We start from the raw sequence: 19,241 nt of genomic DNA, 5'->3' as shown, positions 1-19,241 counted from the left end.
CCAAAATCCTGTGGCCTTCCCCACCACCACCCCCAACCCTACTCCCACCACCACCATCTATGAAGTACAGCTAACAAATAAAAATGGCAAACTTCTAAGGGATAGTCGCCACCCTGGGAAATCGTCCTTTGGTGTCTATAGGGATTAGAACTCCTAAGGATAAATAGGCCAACAGTCAGGAATTTACACATGACGTACACAATCCTCCTGAATCTTTTAAATCGTCGATATAATGAAAGACCTCTGGGAATAGCAGTGGATGTTGTATTCAGTGGATGACAAGAAAAAGTGCTCACACTTTTTATCTAGTCAAGATGCAATTTTTTTTGTCTCTACCCACAGTTGGTTGGATCTGAAGATGTGGAAACCTGATTCCGAATGCTTGTGATTACCATAATCAGGTTAATTAAGATACCTATCACCTTAGGCAATATAGGGGTGTGTGTGTGTGTGTGTGTGTGTGTGTGTGTGTGTGTGTGTGTGTGAAAAATTCAAGGCTGGGCATAGTGGTGCATGTCTTTAATCCCAGCATTTGGGAGGCAGAGCCAGCAAATCTATGAGTTTAAGGTCAACCTGGTCTACATAGTGAGTTCCAGGCCAGCCAGGGCTATGTAGTGTCTCAGACAAACAAAAGGAACCTTTGAAATCTGCCCCCTTAGTAAGTGTCAAATCTGTGCAGCACCAAGTTGTCCTGCTGCTCACCAGCCTCCAGGACTTACCCTACACAAATGAAACTCTGTACTATTAGACCAGAACCTTTAAACCTACCCTAGTCCCTGATAATACTCTTGGTGTTTCTACACAATTATCATCTTAGGATCCCCTTTTAGTCAGATCATACAGTGCTTACTTCTTGTGTGTGGCTTATTTCATTTAGTACCCTGCCCCCCAGATTCACCATGATGAATAGCAGTCTTCTTTGTAAAGGCTGGATCAAATCTAGTCTCTTTGTATACTCTAGTCTCTATGTACACTCTTTGAGTGTACATATATGTGTGCATATGTGTGTGTTTGTATAGGTGAAAGAAAGAGAGTGAAGAGAGGAGAGAGATAGGGGAGCTGTCTATCATTTTAACTGTGGACAGACTCACTGATTATTTTAGATCTTGGCTGTTGTAAACAACGCTGCAGTGCATACAGGGCCAGGAGAGTGCCCATATCTCTATGTGAGGGGTCACCTCATCACCTTTGGGCTTATACTTACATAGAACACCACCTTTGTGGGGCAGAGCACTTACAGTGACCTCCAGAAGACCCGGGCATACAGTCACAACACTGAAACCAACAGAAGGGCAAGTTTCTAAGTCAGATGTTGCTGCTGACCTCCCCGACTACAGAGTGGGAGGGAGGCTCACAGGATCCTCATAACCTACCTTAGTTCTACAGGTACCACTTGTCCTGACCCAGTTAAGCATAATTAATAACTGAGAGTGGGGCTTTTAGGCATTCGGCTGCCCTTCACCCGTGCTCTTGCTTTTTATTTTTGTTTGTTTTGAGACAGAATCTCACTATTTGTCCTGGTTGGCCTGGAACAGGAATCCCCTTACCTCTGCTTCTCCAGTGCAGAGGTTAAAGGCGTGCAACATCACAGCTGGTCTTGCTTTCTTTGTTCATGTCGATACTGTTTATTGAAAATGGGACATCTTAACTTTGGGGAGGGGAAGGATAGTCATTTGACAGTATATGGAAAACTAACTTTTGTTTGTTCATTTTCTACCCTGTAATGGTACGTATTTATACTAATTCTAATAGTCTTGTGTGTTGTCACTGGGATTCTATGCCTAGAAGACCATGTCATCTGCAAATAGCAACAATTTCTTCTTTCCTATCTGGTGCCTTTTGTAGCTTCTTACTGTGTGATGTTTCTGCCCATAACAGAAGGGGCTGGATCAGGCATTCTTGTCTTGGTCCTTGTCTTTAACGAACACCTTCAACTTCTCGTGCTGACTGTGATACTAGCCATGGCTTTGTGCTAAGGTACACTTCTTCTATACAGTAGTTGAGTATTTTCTCATGGAATGAAGTGAAGTTTTGTGAATTTTGTTTTTGTGTTTTATTTTGTTTTCTGTATCAGCTGAGATAATGGCCTAGTTTTTATCCTTTGTTCTGTCCGTGTGGTCTGGCCTGTTCGTTGAGCCGTTCTTGCATCACAGAGATCAGATCCATTTGATCTCAGTGTCTGCTTGAGTGTGTTCTTAAGTTCAGTTTGCTGGATTTTTGCAGAGGATATTAGCATGGATCATCTTCCTTTCTTACAGTGGCACTGTCTGGCTTTGAGCCCAGGTAATGCTGGCCTCATACAGTGCAACTCAGTGTTCTCTCCTCTTCAGCAGAATTCACCAGTAAAGCCATCTGGCCCAGAGCTTGCCTTCATTGGGAGACTTGGGTCCTGTTCCTTATTTGTTATGGCTCCATTCATATTTTCTATTCTTCATAACTCAATCTCAGTTCACAGTGCATATCAGTAAATTAGACACATACTGTGTGTTATCCAGTTTTTGCACAGTACTCTCTTGTAGTCCTTCAGTCCTTCATGTTTCTATGAGATCTGTTTTAATGTCTCCTTTTACACTGCTGATTTTAGGTCTCCCCCACCTCCCTTCAGTCCAGCTCATGGCAATCCACTTGATTTATTTTTTTCAAAAGCAAGATCTTTATTTCATTGATCTTCTCTGTTGCCTTCTTTTTTCTAGATGTGACTTCATTCGTTTCTGCTCTAATCTTTACCCCTCCTACTTCCTTTGGTTAATGCCTTTTTGCTCATATAAGTTAGGTTGTTTGAAATCTTTTTAAAAATCTATTACACTTATTTATTTGTTTGTTTGTTTGTTTGTATATACTTGTTAGAGGGGCACATGTGTGCCACAGCATGCATAAGGAAGACATAGAACAACTTGCAGAGGTCTATTCTCTTCTCCCATCATCTGGATCCTGAGAATCAAAAATCAGGTTGTCAGGCTGAGAGTGTGTGCTGAGTGTGTGTGTGTGTGCGCGCGCTCCCGAGTACATGCACACATGCCCAAGGAGGCCAGAGGTACCAGATCCCTCTGGAGTTTTGCTACAGGCAGTTGTAAGCTGGCCAACGTGAGTACTGGGAACTGAACTCCAGTCCTTTGGATCAGGATATGCTTCTAACCACTGCACAATCTCTGCAGCCCTGGCTCAGCTATTTCATTTCTCCTTTGGTTCTTCTTTAAAGCCACTGTGTGTTGGGGCTCGAGAGATGGCTCAGCAGTTAAGAGCACTGACTGCTCTTCCAAAAGTTCTGAGTTCAATTCCCAGCAACCACATAGTGGCTCACAACCATCTGCAATGTGATCTGATGCCCTCTTCTGGTGTGTCTTAAGAGAGTGACAGTGTGCTCACATACATAAAATAAATAAATCTTTTAAAAAACATTGTGTGTTACTATGGTCTGAATACTTATGACACATCTCCCTGGAAATCCTAACCCCCAAGGTGACGTTATTAGGAGATGGGTTCTTGGTAGGTGATGAAGTCATGCAGGCAACCAGGATTAGTGTCCTGACAGAGACCACAGAACAAGGGCCTGCTTCCTCCAGCTGAGGCCACAGTTTGCAGTTTGAAGAAATCAGGACCTCACCAGGCAACAAAATCATCACTTTTATCTTGGATTTGGAAGCCTCCAAGACAAAGAGAAATGGGTGTTAAGTACCCACTGCTTCCTAGTTTATACTACTTTGCCTGGGGTGGACTGAAGACAGGTGTTTAAGGCCACATTGTGTCAGTCACAAAGTTGATAGTCTGAGTGAGAATGGCCCCCATAGGCTAATGTGCTTGAATGCTTGGTCCACAATGAAACTGTTTCAAAAGGATTAGGAGGTGTGGCCTTGCTAGAGGAGGAGTGTTATTGGGGGTTGGCTTTGAGGTTTCTAAAGCTCACACAAGGCCCAGAGGTCTCTTTCTCTGCCTGCTGCCTGTGAATCACGATGTAAAGTTCTCAGCTACTTTTCCAGCACCAGGCTTGCTTGCTTCCCACCATGGTGATTGTGAACTAACTCTCTAAAACTGTAAACAAGCCCCCAGTCTAATGCTTTCTAAGAGTTGCTTTGGTCATGGTGTCTCTTCACAGCAACCGAACAGTAACTACGATACCAAGTATTTATGATTTTCTGCCAGCTTTGTGAAAAGATATTTCAAATACCTTCCATTTTCTTGTATTGATTAGGACCTCATTTATGCTCCAAACTGTAGAGAGAACTCCATGTCTGCTTCAGAAGCAGTATATCCAGTTGCCTCAGGATGCAAAGTTCTAGCTAAGTCTCTTAGGTCCACTTGGTCTAGCGTGTGGCTTAGATCCAAGAGCTTTTATTGATTTTTCATCTGGGTGCTCCACCAGTGGCTGGAATTGGGTCTGTTACTATTATTGTATTGCTGTCAGTTTCTCCCATCAGATCTGTTGACATCTGTCTTTATATATTTGGGCACACCATTGTCCGGTATGATATGTATTTATCATTATCCTATAGTCTTGATGGATTGTCTCCTTTATGATACCCCAATGATTTTCTTTGCTTCTTGTAATGATTTCAACTTATGTAGCATTAACTATCCTAAAACTTACTATACAGCTCAGCCTGGTCTCCAATTCTTCATCCTCTTGCCTCAACTCCCAGGTGCTGGGAAGCTGGGTGTACGCGCAATGCCCAGCTCCACCCCTTACTTTTGGACACTGTAAAGCTAACTTGAGTCTCTTACAGAACACAAAATTCATTGTGACTTGACATTTTAACATCCATTCGGCCACTTGACATGTTCTGATTGGAGAATTTAATCCATTTTTATTTAAGAAAATTATTTCTAGACAGGACAATTGCCACTTTGCTGATAAATTGTTTCACTGTCCCTCTGACCCTTCTTCTGTCCTTTCAAATAAAATCTCCATGCTTTGATTCTTCTTACAGCCTTTTCTGCTTTTGATGCTGCAATTTTTTGAGACAGGGTCTCATTGTGTAGCCCTGGCTATTCTGGAACCCACATGTAGTACAGGTTAGCTTGGAATTCACTATGTAGACCAGGCTGGCCTGGCACTCACTATGTAGATCAGGCTGGTCTGAAACACACTTTGTAGACCAGGCTGGCTTGAAATTCATAGAGATCTACTTGCCTCTGTCTCCTAGGACTGGGATTAAAGGCACATGCCCCATGCCAAGCCAAATTACTTTTTTTGATATTTGATATCTAGTAACAATCTGTTATAGCTATGGTTGTTTTAGTATGACTAAGGCAAACACCATTATGACATTAGAGATGTTGAGGTTTGAATCTATAATTAGATCTAATATGGAGTTACCTGTCCATTTCTTAGAGGTCAATAACGAAATAAAAACTCTGTTCCTTTGGTGATGTTTCCTAGGTTGTTCACCCTCCGTGACATCTTTCACTTCCTCTTTCCTCTGGAAACAGACACGCCTGCCTCCAGGTTTTACAGCATACTGTCAGGAAACGCCCTTACCAATCAGGCTAGCTATGGATTCTGGGGCCCTCTCACCTCGGCCAGGTGCACAGAGCCTTTTGTGTTTTATCTCCCTTTGTGTTTTAGTTCCCCTACTACATGCCCATAAATTCTCATGTCTGTGTGCCTTTCTCTAGTCTGGCTTAATACACATATTGTTAGCCATCTTCCACACTCACACCACTGTCCAGGGACGCTCAAGGAATCTGAGCATACAGTGGAAGAGGGAAGGTACAGCAAGTAGGGTATCCATAGATCCATTCAAGGAAGGGGCTGCAGGTGTAGCATCCCATTCAGTTCAGGAGAAGGCATCCTGACAGAGCCCACAAAACAGGCTGTGCAGTTGAGTGCTGAGCCCAGGGTGCTTTGAGTCCCTGCCTCTCTGCCCTGAGGCAGCCACTTTCCTGCCATGCAGCTATGCTCCTTGTACAAGGATTCTCCGTGGGACAAGGAGCAGGTGAGTACCTTGGGTATCGTCCCACCTGACTGCAGATGCTGGGGGTGTCTGTGTCAGCACTGGAGTGCCACATCTGCTGGAAGGGAGGATGTAAGAACAGTAACACCATTCTCCATTCAATGACCCTGGTGTGACCAGAAAATCAGACCCTTGGTGATGAAACAAGGTACCCTGGCATGTGTATCATAAGCCCTCCCAGGATTTTATAGCAAATCACCATAAACTGGACAGCTTATGAAAGAGGCTTCGGAGTCCAAGATCAAGGCAATGATGGATTTTTGTTGCCTGGTTGTACTGGTTGAGTTTTTTTGTTTGTTTGTTTGTTTTGTTTTGTTTTGTTTGTTTGTTTCAACATGACACAAACCTAGACACATCTGGTATGGTGGTTTGAATAAGAATGGTTTTCATAGGCTCTTATATTTAAATACTTGATCCCCGTCCCCATTGGTGGAACTGTTGGGAAGTGTGGCCTTGACAGAGGAGGTGTGTTCCTGGAGAGTGAGCGCTGGGGCCATCCTCAGTCGTCTGTCTCTGCCTCCCACTTGCACGTAAGCCTGTAGCTCTCAGCTGCTGCCTAGCGCCTTACCTGTTGTGGTGCTCGTCACTGTGAGGGTCACGAGCTCACCCTTGGACACTGGAAGCACCCAACAAACTCTTTTGGAAGTTGCCCTGGACATGGTGTCTCTTCACAGCCATAACCAAGTAACTAAGCCATCAGAGAAGAAGAAATCTCAGTTGAGGGGTTGCCTCCATTAGATACCTGAGGGCAAATCTGGAGAGACTTTCTTAATGAACGACTGATGAGGAAGGGGCCAACCTACTGTGGACAACGGTAGATGGTCCTAGGTTGTATAAGAAAGCAAACTGAGCAAGCCATGAAGAGGACACCAGTGAGCAGCATTCCTCCATGGCATCTGTTTTGGTCCCTGCCTCCCTGGATCTGCCTTGGATTCATGATGGACTGCGACCCAGGAGGTGTAAAATGAGAGAAACCTTATCCTTCCCAAGTTGATTTTGGTCATGGTATTTATTGCAGCTGTAGAAAGCAAATGAGGTCACCTGGTGAGGGCCTGACTTCTTCAAACTGTACCTCTTCACACTGCGAGCTCACCAGAAAGAAGGGGCTGGCTGCTCTGTGGTCTCCTGTTCATCATCTGCCTCCCGTGTTAGAACGCAAGCTACTGGAAAGCAAGAACCGATCTGTCTTGTTCATTGCTGCTTCTTGACCCCCCTGAACAGTCCCTGGAATGCAGCAGAAGCTCATTAGATAGCTGATGGATGAACAATGAAATAAGAAATATTAGCATCACGGACACTGGATTACATTAAGATAATGCCCAGAAAGTGGAATGACCGCATCAGAGGGCACAAGCAAACATCTTACAATTTGATACCCACCAACCTCCCCCCAATGATAGAAGTGGGACTTCCACCCCCTGCCTGAGTCTACCCAGTCTTCATGTATGCACACATAAATATCCATGAGCATGCACACATCCATGTTCTATGTCTTCCCGGTGCAGGTACAAGGAGAGACCTGATGCCCCAGCACTACCAGAACCAAGCGCTCAGCCTATGACCCTCAGGGGCAACCAGTGTGAAGGCAGGAGTAAGTGAGAGAGAGGCCCTTCTCACCTCAGCTGATGAGGGTGATTGCTCATCATGATCGCCTCTCCCAGTGCTCTTTGCAGGAAGGACCAACGTTTGCAAATTACCTTTCAGGTCCCTGACTATCAGACTCGGCAAAGCAGCCGCGAGCACGGCCTGGGCTCAATAAATGTTTAATTAATTAATCAATCAAGCCAAATCAAACATGAGTGTGATTATCTAGATATTTCTATCTATACACCATGAGGTGGCTCATTAATTGCTTTTTTTCTCTTTTAAACTTTTCTACTGAAATGAGAATATGTTTGGGAATTAGGTAGACGTAGCCTTAGAGGTTTTTATTTTAAAAAAAAAATCTGATACGTATGAAATATTCTAAGAGTATCCACCAGAACAGATTACTGCTAAAACAATCGTTGTTATCCTAAAGTCAATGCCTTACTATTCATACTGCTGAGGTAATAAAATACCACAACTTGTGAGGAGACAAGGGTTGGGGTTTTTTGTTTGTTGGTTGGTTGGTTTTTTTAAATCTGCAAATATGGTTCTATGCACATAAAAAGCCAAACTCCAGAGAACCTGCATCAGCACTATTCTGCCCAGGGTGAATGGCCTCACTTGCGCTAATCACAAGGACAAAGGGATGCTCTGTTGCACGAGATTCTTAATTGTGCTTCTCCCTGTGGGATCCCGTCAGAATCTCCCAGTGCCGCAGCTCTGTAAGAAAATATTGCGTTGGGTCAAGTGGAGGAAAGTAAAAAGCTGATAATCAAATATCCATGATGGGCAGACGTGCTGTCTGGTTCCCGCTCTTAATAAACTTGCAGTGGATGCCGAAGGTTTCTGAGAAACACCCCACAGCCTCCCGAGCCTCTGCTGGGTTCTGCATCTTCACACAGTCACTTAAGACCATAAATTATCTGCCTCGGTTTCATTTAAAGATCATAAGATGCTGGGATTTTATACTGTTTATTTTGAGCTATAAATACTCGCCTTGGTCTTTCTGGGTATTAATGTGATGGTAATTGTGCTCCTGGTGGGTTTGGAACAGAATAAATGAATGGCAATCCTAAGGCCCACCAGCCAGTGGGTACGCTGGGCTTTCGCCCCTTCTTCTGTCCCTGGTAGCATCTCAACACACAAACCCCATACCTCAGGAAAGTGCACTAGACAGAGCAGGGCCCATAGCAGGTTTAGTCCAAGTGGAAATTTTCTGGTAGCTTCCAGAAGGCAAAATAATAATACTTCACAAAGAAAGCGTCTTCCTTATTCCCTCAAGATTTGCCTCTTTTTTTTTTTTTTTTTTTAAGATCTTCTGGGTTGACTTCGAGCGCTCGCTCGCTCGCACATTCGTCTGGGAAGTAGTGATCTGGCAGCATCCCTCAGCTCAGAGATGTGCCAGGAGGACTCCAGCAACTCATCGAGGCCTCCGATTCCTCACAGACTGAGCCCCAGCACAGAGACGCGTGATCCCTACCATAAGCGCTGCCTTCACAGGCTGTCGGGGAGTGTGAACCCGGGACAGCAGAACTGGCTGGAAGCCCAGCAATAGCCACTTCCTCCCTCGCCTCAGCGGCACAAACACTCCGATCAATGCTGTTGCTTCAGAGTCTGCTCCGTTCCAACATTGTCAACACACGTTTCAGCCACACGTCGTCCACAAATACACATGCCAACACACACAGCCGTCACACGTCCGTCTTCACCGTCAACTCTTTACCTTTAAATGATGCAAGGCCTGTGTCCCAGTTTGCTTCACTGTTCCTGGGATAAACATTGACCTAAACCCAAGCCTGGGAGAAAGGGGAGTGTTTGACTTCCGAGTTACAGTCCACTATCAAAGAAAACGGAGGCAGGGAATCAAGGTGGGAAGCTGGAGGCAGGAACTGAGAGATCATAAAGGAACCCTGCATACTGGCTTGCTCCCCGTGCCTCTGTCATCCACCTTTTTCATATAGCCAAAACCCACCAGCACAACCAATCATTAACAAAACCAAACAAACAAATCCTGCACAGATGTGTCCACAGGCCAATGTGATGGGGGCAATTCCTCAATGCAAGTTCCCTCTTCCCAGGTAGAGCTAGGTTTGTATCACACTGCCAGAAACTGTGACAGTGTGCAAAGGAACAGACCAATCAGGACTGCCACTGTCTCCCTGGGGCTCTAGCCAAAAGCCATCCAACTGTTGTACCTACTTCAGGCAATTCATCCCACAGGCTCTCTAGAGATCTGATGTCTAACCAAGTCACCAAGGCTTTGGTGAATGTCTGGGAATCTTGCAACCCTGAAAAAAATCACCTGGATCTTGGGTTACATGCCTCCAGGATCTGAGCCTGCACCCCAGGATGTGAGCATGTATCCCAGGATCTCAGCCTGTTTTCTAGGATCTGAGCATTCACTCCAGTACCTGAGGGTGTGTCCCGGGATCAGCACCTATGACAAAGCAGTGAAGCAGCCTGGGAAGAGATGACGCTTGGGTGTATAAGACCCCAAAGCAAGCACTTCCCCTCCCATAGGAATTGTGTTTTCATACCTGACTCCTTCTCCATTGAGCGTGGTTAAACCTTAACAAGGGACAGCACTGGAAGAACCAGGTCCCAAAGAATCTGTATCATCCATGTTAAAAAGAAGAGGCCAAGCCAAACATGGTGCTCTCAGGTCTGGAAGGCAAGATCACAAATTCAAGGCCAGCCTGGGCTACATAGAAACAATCCATCTTTAGAAGAACATGGAGAGAGGGGAGACGGAACATTTTAAAATTCCTTTGCTCTGCATAGTGGCATGCATTTTTTATTCTGGCACTAAGGAATCTGAGGCAGGAAGATCTTCAGTTCAAAGCTAGCTTGAATACATAGTGAGTTCAGGATCAGCCTGTGCTATACAGTGAGTTCAAGATTAGCTTTTTTTTTTTTTGAGATCCTGTGATACACACACACACACACACATACACACAAAATAATGGACAGATGACTGGTTGGTAGATCAATTGATAGGTATGATAGATCCATTGATAGGTAGCTAGATTATAGAGAGATAGGCAAGCAGATAGATGGTAGATAGATAGTAGATCAGTAGGTAGATGAGCAAAAGTAAGAAAGGGGGGATAATAATGTGTCTCTTGGACACTCTAACCTAAAGGCACCCAAGCTCCATGGAAACTACACAATGTTGGCAACTGGTAGATACAAGTTAACCTCTGGCTTCTTTGGTGTTATGGAAAGGACTTTAACAACTGGTTCCTAATTTTAAAAAAAAAAAAGGAATGGGGGACAACAGCCCCCACATCTTTTGTCTGTTGTGGGGATTAAAGTATTGCATATGTGTATACTGCGCCCCACAGAAGCCTGGCACATAGAGGAGGGGCCAACAATCAAACCACTATCAAGCAAGAAAACTCAGTCTCCTCTTGCAAGGCCACCCTGCCCAGAGTGGGTCAGCAGATCAGGGGCTGGAATGCAGCTTGATGGTGGAGCACTTGCCTCGGCATGTACTGGGCCTACGTTCAAACCAGTACCACACCCAATAAACAACGAAAAACATTAAATCAGAAGCACACACTGGTAAGAGCCATGTAAAGGATTGAAGCTTCGGACCATGGAAAAGGAGAGTTGAGGGTATTTGGAGTTGAGGGAAAAGCACAGAGTGGGGGCAGAAGGCAGAGGAAGCCTGGACGAAGAACAATGCAAATCCATGGCTAAGTGTACCTCTCCCATGCGCACCGTCAGAGGAGACAGCCAATGGTAAGTCCACAAAGGATGCTACTAGCGCACCCTGGAGCCAAATGGCTAGAACCCTCACTGCAGCTCTCCACCCCTCTGATCTTTGTGCCCACATTCATGGCCACATGATGAACCTTCAGCAGCAGATGACTCTCCCAATCCCACTCCACCCACTTGTGAAAAAAGTGAAGACTGGTCCTATCTCTGCAGCTCCCCCCCCCCAAATAATTAATCCCACTGTATCATGTAAGCCCACTGCAAAAACACAGACTTCTGGAAACTTAGACCTGCCTGGCCAGGTATTGGGCCAGAACTTCCCCTGTGGTATGAGAGAACTGAGAGGACTCTGACACCTCAATGTGGGCTGTACACACCCCATCACACAGACATTGAGGATGTGGCTTATGTTGTTGCAGATCTGGTCTGATGGGATCTGAGCACACCAAGAAGAGGCAGCCAGACAGGTTCCCAGAGCAGAGACTAAAAGGCTCCTGGGAAGGCAACTTGAGAGCCTATGTAATGGAAGAGGAGGGGTATGGAGCTCAGTGGCATAGCCAGCCTTTCCTGAGCATGCACAAGGTCCAGGGTTCAAACCCCTGCATCTGGAGAAAAGGAAGGGTGGAAAAGAGAAAAGAGTAATTTCCTTTTAGACTTCATCCTGGTGAAACAAAAATGTCTGTCTAGATATGGTAGCACACAGCTGTAACTCCAGCTCTCAGGAAGCCCAAGTAGGATAGATGGTAGTGAGATCTGGTCTAGCCTGGGAGATATTATTTAGCAAAACAGTATCTTTAAAACACAACATAAAAACTGCTTAGAGGAAATCCTTTGTTAAGCTTCCTGTGAGGTGAGGTGACACTCTAGAAGAGGTGAACAAGCCTCCCTCTAATGAATGGCATACTGCCGGGAGGAGTCTGTCTTTCTTCTGTGCAGAGGACCATGGGAATACCCGAGCCATGTGGTGTAGGAAAAAAAAAAAAGAAAAAACAAAGATTTTTGCATCCTGATATGGTGACAGGCAGTGTCACTAGAAGCTAGAAACACCTATAGAGGGAGCTACAGGTCTTTATGCTATGACGAGGAAGAAAGTCTTTCTCTAGTACAATATTCCTGACCTTGTATGTATGGCTTTCCCACAGCAAGTCTCCAGATACCACCTGGGTGTCCACTGATTCAACACATTTCTGCCATTGAGCACAGAGAGGCGTCAGGCCCCACAAGACCCCTACTTCAGACACCCATTACATGTACAGGAATCATCAGACCTCCTGTAAGTAAGAGGGTTTAGAATTTAATCCTGGACCTTCTCATTTTCCCGGAGTCGGTTGGTGAGGCAGAACATTCCACCCCTCTAATTACTGGGTCTTTCTAATAACCAGCCCCTTAGAGGCCCAACCTTAGTCACCCAGTTAACACAAAATCAGATGCCACTGACTGGTTGTAGATAATCCTCTTGCTCAGAAGGCTCCAAAGATTTGGGGGCTCTGAGCCAGGAACTTAGAACTAAGACTAAATGTTTGGTTCTGTTTTCTCCCTTTGGGGAGTGAGGGAAACCGGAGACCAGACCCTACTATGTAGCCCAGTCTGATCTTGAACTTGCTACTTTGCCCAGGCTAAACTTGAATACATGGTCCCCTACTTCAGTCTCCCAAGTGCTGATGTCACAGCCATGCACTGCCACGCCCTGTACTTGAATGGTTTTCTTTTGATATCACAGACCCCTTTGTCGTCACAGCAACCATCAGGTTATGCGGGTGAGGACTTTAGGAATGTCTGAGAGCAATGTCGAAGTTGTCATGTAAGCCAAACACACAAGCCCAGGAGGATAAAGGCATTGCACAAGAGTGCAGAGGAGAGGAGACAGGCTCATGTGCAGCCATGGCCCTGCAGCTGTGTTCTTGGGGCTCCGGAGAAGTTCATTTCCAGTAGAGTCCACGCCTTTCCAACCGTAGGGCTCTAACTGTATTTTGACGTCCCACACAAGGCAATATGAGATGGTCGTGGTGGTGGTTGGCAGAGCAGCCACATATTGCCACAAAGTGCTTGCTGCGCTGATACGACAAATTTTCTTGCCTATTCCGTGCACAGAGCATTGTTCAGATTGAACGGTAAGATCACTTCAGATGCACTATCGATTTTCATTATTTTAGTTTTCTCCATCCCCGAGTTCCTTGAAGCCATTCCCCACTTTGATTTTATCTGGCAGAACAATCTCCACCTCCTCTTTCTAGTCATTAGTTCATAAAAATCTCAGGACCTGGGAGGCCAAGGAAGGAAGCCGATTTACATAGAAGTTTGTCCTTCCAGAGGGATAGTGGTTTCTGATCTCCTGGAGCCTGTGGAAGCTTTTCACACGGTGACAGCAGGTGTGTTGTGCAGCATTTTGTCTCAGATAAAACAGTCTATCTTGGAAGGAAGCTTTCAGCTGGACAGTGGTGGCACACGCCTTTAATCCCAGCACTTAGGAGGCAGAGACAGGTGGATGAGTTCGAGGTCAGCCTGGTCTACAGAGTGAGTTCCAGGACAGCCAGGGCTACACAGAGAAACCCTGTCTTGAAAAACCAAGAAAAAAAAAAAAGACTGAGAATTTTCTAGGGGTGGGGTAAAACATTCTACCCTGCAGGTAAACTCCCTAAGCTCAGGAAGAAAACAATTCAAAGGCTTCAGGAAGTCCCTGAAACTGACCAAATACCAGAAGCACCTCCTTCCCCAAGCATACATAAGCAGTGAAGACTGTGGAGAGACTCTCAAACCAGCTGACCCACTTGAAAGAGGTTCTAGACTGCAGTCTAGATCCCTCTCCAACCTACCCAGCTGCCTGCAGGCTGTGCAGTGTGCTCCAAGCTCCCAGCTATGTGAGTAACCCCCAATGAAGCTGATCCAGTCCTTGAGTTAGTTAGACTTTGGTGGAATCCACTCTTTGGTCTGTCATTGGTTCTGTATTTGGGAGGAATAGACATTCTCATGGAATAGTGTCACACAACAAGGTGTCACCATGAACTCAGAAGGGCATGAGACTATCCTTATTATACAATACTGAATCATCTTCTGTGATGAAGAAACATCCTCCCAGTTTCCAGATGCCCCATGACGGGTAAAGCCATAGGCTGCACTGAGCTGCTCCGGAGCATGGGGCTCTCCAATGCTCATTTTCCCACCCTCTTTGCCCTTCCTCTGCTGTTTCCTGTAGCTATGGGGACACACAGCATCAAGGCAGAAACAGTCCTCCAGAAATCAACACGGTAATTTCCCAGCAGAGGCCTCTTGTGACTTTGCAGCGGCATCCAGGAGGCTGGGATCCCTCGAGTGCCTTTGCAGAGTCTCTCCGCTGATTCGCTGTCATGGGGAACAGATTATCTCTGCATACGAGCAGAGAGATATTAAAATTGGACAGCATTCTGCCTCTGATATTGGGGAACAATCAGAGATGGCTCTGTATAGACTGACAGAGCAACAAGATGTACAACTCCAAGGCTGCTAAAAAATAAAACTGTGTACAGAGCGGCTGGGAGGGCTGCAGAGGCCACAGCTTTAGAGGGGGGCAGAGACTAAATCTCGAGCCTGCTGTAGAGAAAGATATCACAGACAGAGGACACATGTGGCTTTGTGTGGGGAGGGGCTGGTGGTGAAGCACATTCACAATCATCCATCCATCTGTCCTGGGTGCTGACTCCCTGCCCTACTCAGAGCAGTCCATTCTGGAACTTGCAGCTAAGAAGATGGACAATTGTGCTATAAGCATACCAAATAACAGGACTTGAAAATGCTGCAAATGTGGACTAGAAGGATGACTTAGCTCCTAAGAGCACTTTGTGCTCTTGCAGAGGACTGGGGTTGGAGGTTCCAAGCGCCCACACCAGGTGGCTGACAGTCATTCTTAATTCCAGTTCCGGGGACCCAGTGCCCTCTTTTGCCCTCTACAGACAATAGGCACACATGTACTATGTACATGCAGAACAAGTGCACATATGTATGAAACAAAAATAAATTTTTTTATTGTAAAGGTAGCAGGCATGGTGTGGCTCATTCTTTTAATCCCAGCACTCAGGAGACAAAGGTAGATAGATCTCTATGAGTTCAAGGTTAAACTGGTCTACATAGAGAGCTCCAGGTCATCCAGGGCTATACAGTGATATCTTGTCTCAACAACAACAACAACAACAAATAAATAAATAAACATACAAACAAAAAAACAAACCAAAACCAAAAAAAAAAAAAAAAAAGGTTGCAAATAGCTAGGAGGATGAGGACAGGACTGAATTATCAGGAAATGCTGGCAAGGCTGGGGCAGACCACCCCACCCCACCCCACCCCCACCCCCACAGTCTGGGTGATGAGGAACACACCTATGAGAGTCAGCATCTCAAACGAGGGGAAAAGGAGAATTCAGGGATTTGTGGTGGGTCTCAAGGCTAATAATATACCCCCATTTTAGGGCCTGGAGGGATAGCTGAAGGTTAAGACCACTGGCTGCTCTTGCAGAGGATCCAGGTTCAATTTCTAGCACCCACATGACAACTCAAAACTCTATAAAACTCCAGTTGTAGAGGATCTAACGCCCTCTTCTGGCCTATTCCGGCACTGCACACACATGGCACATCTACATACACACAGACAAAACACTCATCTCCATGGAGTGACAATAAGTCAGTAAGCCCCTTTTTAACCATTCTCAGGTATTTCTGTTTATTCTGATGCTTTTGTGTTTAGAAAATTGAGGAGCTAACTCACATGTGATATGAGCGGGTGGTTAACACTTGACTCTACAACATGGGAACTATTTTAGATTTTGTTTGCATATGTTTTTTTTTAACCTACTTCTTCAGCAGAACAAGTGCCAAGCAGAGGTTAGAAAGAAATGTTAGCATAAATGTAAACATCCACTTCATGCAGATTCAAGCAAAGGCGGACTCTTTCTCTGCCAAAACAAAAATCCCACCCCCATTTCTTATCTGCAAAGGTTAAACAAGGTCTCAACCTAACTGTTGGGTTAAGGATCCAAATATCAAACTCAACCCCTGTGGGTCTTGAAGCTAACCAAAGGGACAAGAGAGTGTCCCTTAGTGAAGACCCCACTGTGTGTGCTGGAAGTGAGTAGGCAAACTGAAGGTGCTGGGGAGGAATAAGATTTCTCCAAGAGGCAAGAGTGTTGAGAAAGGGAAACTGCAAACAGATTAGCGAGAAGCAACTGGCTGCCTAGCAGCAAATAGCAGGGCTTTGCCTCCTGCAAAGGAATCACATCCAAATGCTTTGGGTTTGCTGTGCGCATGGCCTCTGTCTAATGAGAGGGTTTCCAGCCAGTTGGATTTCACACTGTTCAGTGCCAGGTTGGCAATTTGTTTCGAATCAAACCCTTCAGCCTGTTAACCTGGTGGGTAAGTCTTCTGGGTGGGCAGCCAGAATCCTACAGGATAATTTTGCTTTTCTTAAAGAAAAAAAAGAAAAAAGAAAAATGGTGTTGGTGGTAGTAGCGGTAAAGGAAAGGGAGAATGGGTTCAAAGATGGGCATGGTGGTGCACGCCCATAATTCTGACGGTGTGTCAAGAGGCTGAGGCAGGAGGATCACAAGTTTAAGGCCAGCCTGGGTTTACATGTCAAAATGCTATCGTGTAAGTTGAGGCAGGGAAGTGGGGGAGGGACAGAGAGAGGGAGGGACAGAGGGAGGGAGGAACAGGGGTGAGGGGAGAAGAATCCAATCAGATTGTTGTCTAGACACTCTGAGCCCAGCAATAGGGTCTTACCATGTAGTGGCAGTGGGTAGCTAAGGGCAACGGGGAGAGCCTGGATTGTCTTCGAGACCTCTGGGGCCACCTGTACCAGTGTATTCTACAGAGATAGCCCAAGTCCTGCATACCATCAACAGCTCACATCTTCTGGGAGAAGCCTTGTCCAGCCACTCATGGGCTTCTATTTGAACTCTGTTTTGACTAAACCATCATCTGGAAATACTGTATGAACCAGGAAGCAAGACTCTAGTCCAGAGCAAGTGAGCTCCGATGAGTAGAAATTTAGAAACAAAGTCATCTGTGACAGGTAACTGGGGTTGTCAGCCCAATGGGAGTAAGAAACACCTCAAGGGACTCACGAAGCCCGCCTCTGGGTGACACTATGATGCCATCTACAGAGACAATTAGATCATGAGGCCTTTGACCTATACCAGTGGATTATCCAAGTGTGGGCTTATAATACAGTGGAGGAAGTAGGGGGTTGGGCTCAGTTTAAAGGTTTAGGTCAGTGTGGGTGTGTTCTTATGGCTGTATCTTCCCCTAGTCCTTTCCTGTGTCCTTCCCCTACTTCCTCTCCATTGTAAGATGAGCTGTTCTGACAAGTGTCCCCACCACCATGATATATATGATGCTTAAGAAAATGGGACCCGAGCCGGGCGTGGTGGCGCACGCCTTTAATCCCAGCACTCGGGAGGCAGAGGCAGGCGGATTTCTGAGTTCGAGGCCAGCCTGGTCTACAAAGTGAGTGCCAGGACAGCCAGGGCTACACACAGAAACCCTGTCTCGAAAAAACCAAAAAAAAAAAAAAAAAAGAAAATGGGACCCTCAGAACTGTGAGTCAAGATAACCAGCACTCCTGCCTTAAGCTCTCTCCGTAGCCTGGTCACAGGCAGAGCAAAGGGGACTTACACAAAGTCCAACCTCATTTGCTTTAGTGGCAAATACGAAAGTCCCCTTGGGTCAGCAAGATGGCTCAGTGGAGACAGGTGCCTGCTGCACAAGCCTGATGACCTGAATTTGACCCTCAGAAACCACAAAAAAACAAACAAACAATCAAACAAACAAACAAAAAAGGGACACAGTGCCACTATAATCCCAGCATTCCTAAGGCCAGCGGGAAGTAGACACAGAATGACCTGGAAGGTCCTGAGCCAGGTAGCCTGGAGTTTACACTGGCAGACACAAGGGAGACCCTAGAGAAAAGAAATGGTTTTGTTAGCTTTGACATTGGAAGCATTAGATGGTGTAGTATAGGAGGCTGGAAGCTCTCACTCCCAAGTAGCCGAGGCAGGGGTGGCTGTTTTAAACCCTTCCCACAAGGTCGGAGGTAAGACAGAGAGAGGATTGACCTCTGTAGAACTAAAACCTCTCAGTCTTCCTCGGCTTCCACTCCATTGAGAACAGCACAGGGCTAATCAGCCCCCCAGGCTGCTGATACCAGACAATGAAAGCTGTTCTCCGTCAACACAGGAAGCTGAAGTGACAGTTATCCAGGGCTTGGATGGGATAGCAACAAATGCCTTTGACTTATAATGAATGAGAAAGGCTTTCTTAGCTTACAGAGGTCATGAAAAGAAGCGTGCCCACACTCAAAGGAGCATGTGTTTAAGGGGTTATATACTTAAATGTACATGCCGTGTGTGTGTGTGTGTGTGTGTGTGTGTGTGTGTGTGTGTGTGTGTGTGTGTTTTAAAATTCTAGCAGCCCAACTGTCCATTGATTTTCTGACAAGCTGCATGGTCCCTTTCAACTACCAAAACCAGAAAGATGACCCCGAGCAAGAAAGTCCTGGAAGTGCACAGGGGGAAGAGCTGAGCACTTGATTCGACTGGACGTTGATGATTGATCCCAATAGTGTCTGCTCCCGATGCAGTCAGTCCTCCAGGCACCGCCCGGGGGGTTGGCTGACTCTAGCAGGACTAAGCAGGGCAAACGCGTCACCAACAGGCTGTGCCTTTTACCCTTTCTCCCATACCCTCTTCCTTGCTAAACCATTCGATCACATTCCTAAAGCTACCCACCAAGGTCCATTCCCTTATTTGGTCACTTCCTCCTCCTGAGACTGATCACCAAGGTCCGGCTGTCAGAGTTTTTTTTTTTTTTTAAGTTCTCTATATTTATTTTATTTTTTTTTTGTTGGCAGCTTTTAATTTTTTTTCTTTTTTTTTTAATTAGGTATTTTCCTCAATTACATTTCCAATGCTATCCAAAAAGTCCCCAATACACCCCCCCCCAAGTCCCCCACCCACCCACC

At 45.8% G+C, this 19,241-nt stretch overlaps 1 protein-coding gene across 1 annotated transcript in view; it reads right to left on the bottom strand.

Moving 5' to 3' along the window:
• Positions 1 to 8,071: 8,071 nt before the first annotated feature.
• Positions 8,072 to 19,241, bottom strand: part of LOC110298504 — a 38,110-nt gene continuing 26,940 nt past the window's right edge. Inside the window, exon 3 of the mRNA XM_021167798.1 lies at positions 8,072 to 8,258. Coding sequence (XP_021023457.1) covers positions 8,235 to 8,258 — 24 coding nt within the window. The 3' untranslated portion in view covers positions 8,072 to 8,234. The remainder of the gene's footprint in view (positions 8,259 to 19,241) is intronic.

The sequence above is a fragment of the Mus caroli genome, chromosome 7 (genome assembly GCF_900094665.2).
Source record: "Mus caroli chromosome 7, CAROLI_EIJ_v1.1, whole genome shotgun sequence".
Lineage (NCBI taxonomy): Eukaryota > Metazoa > Chordata > Mammalia > Rodentia > Muridae > Mus > Mus caroli.
The sequence above is the reverse complement of the archived record's forward strand: the minus strand, read 5'-3'. Positions and strand labels throughout refer to the sequence as shown.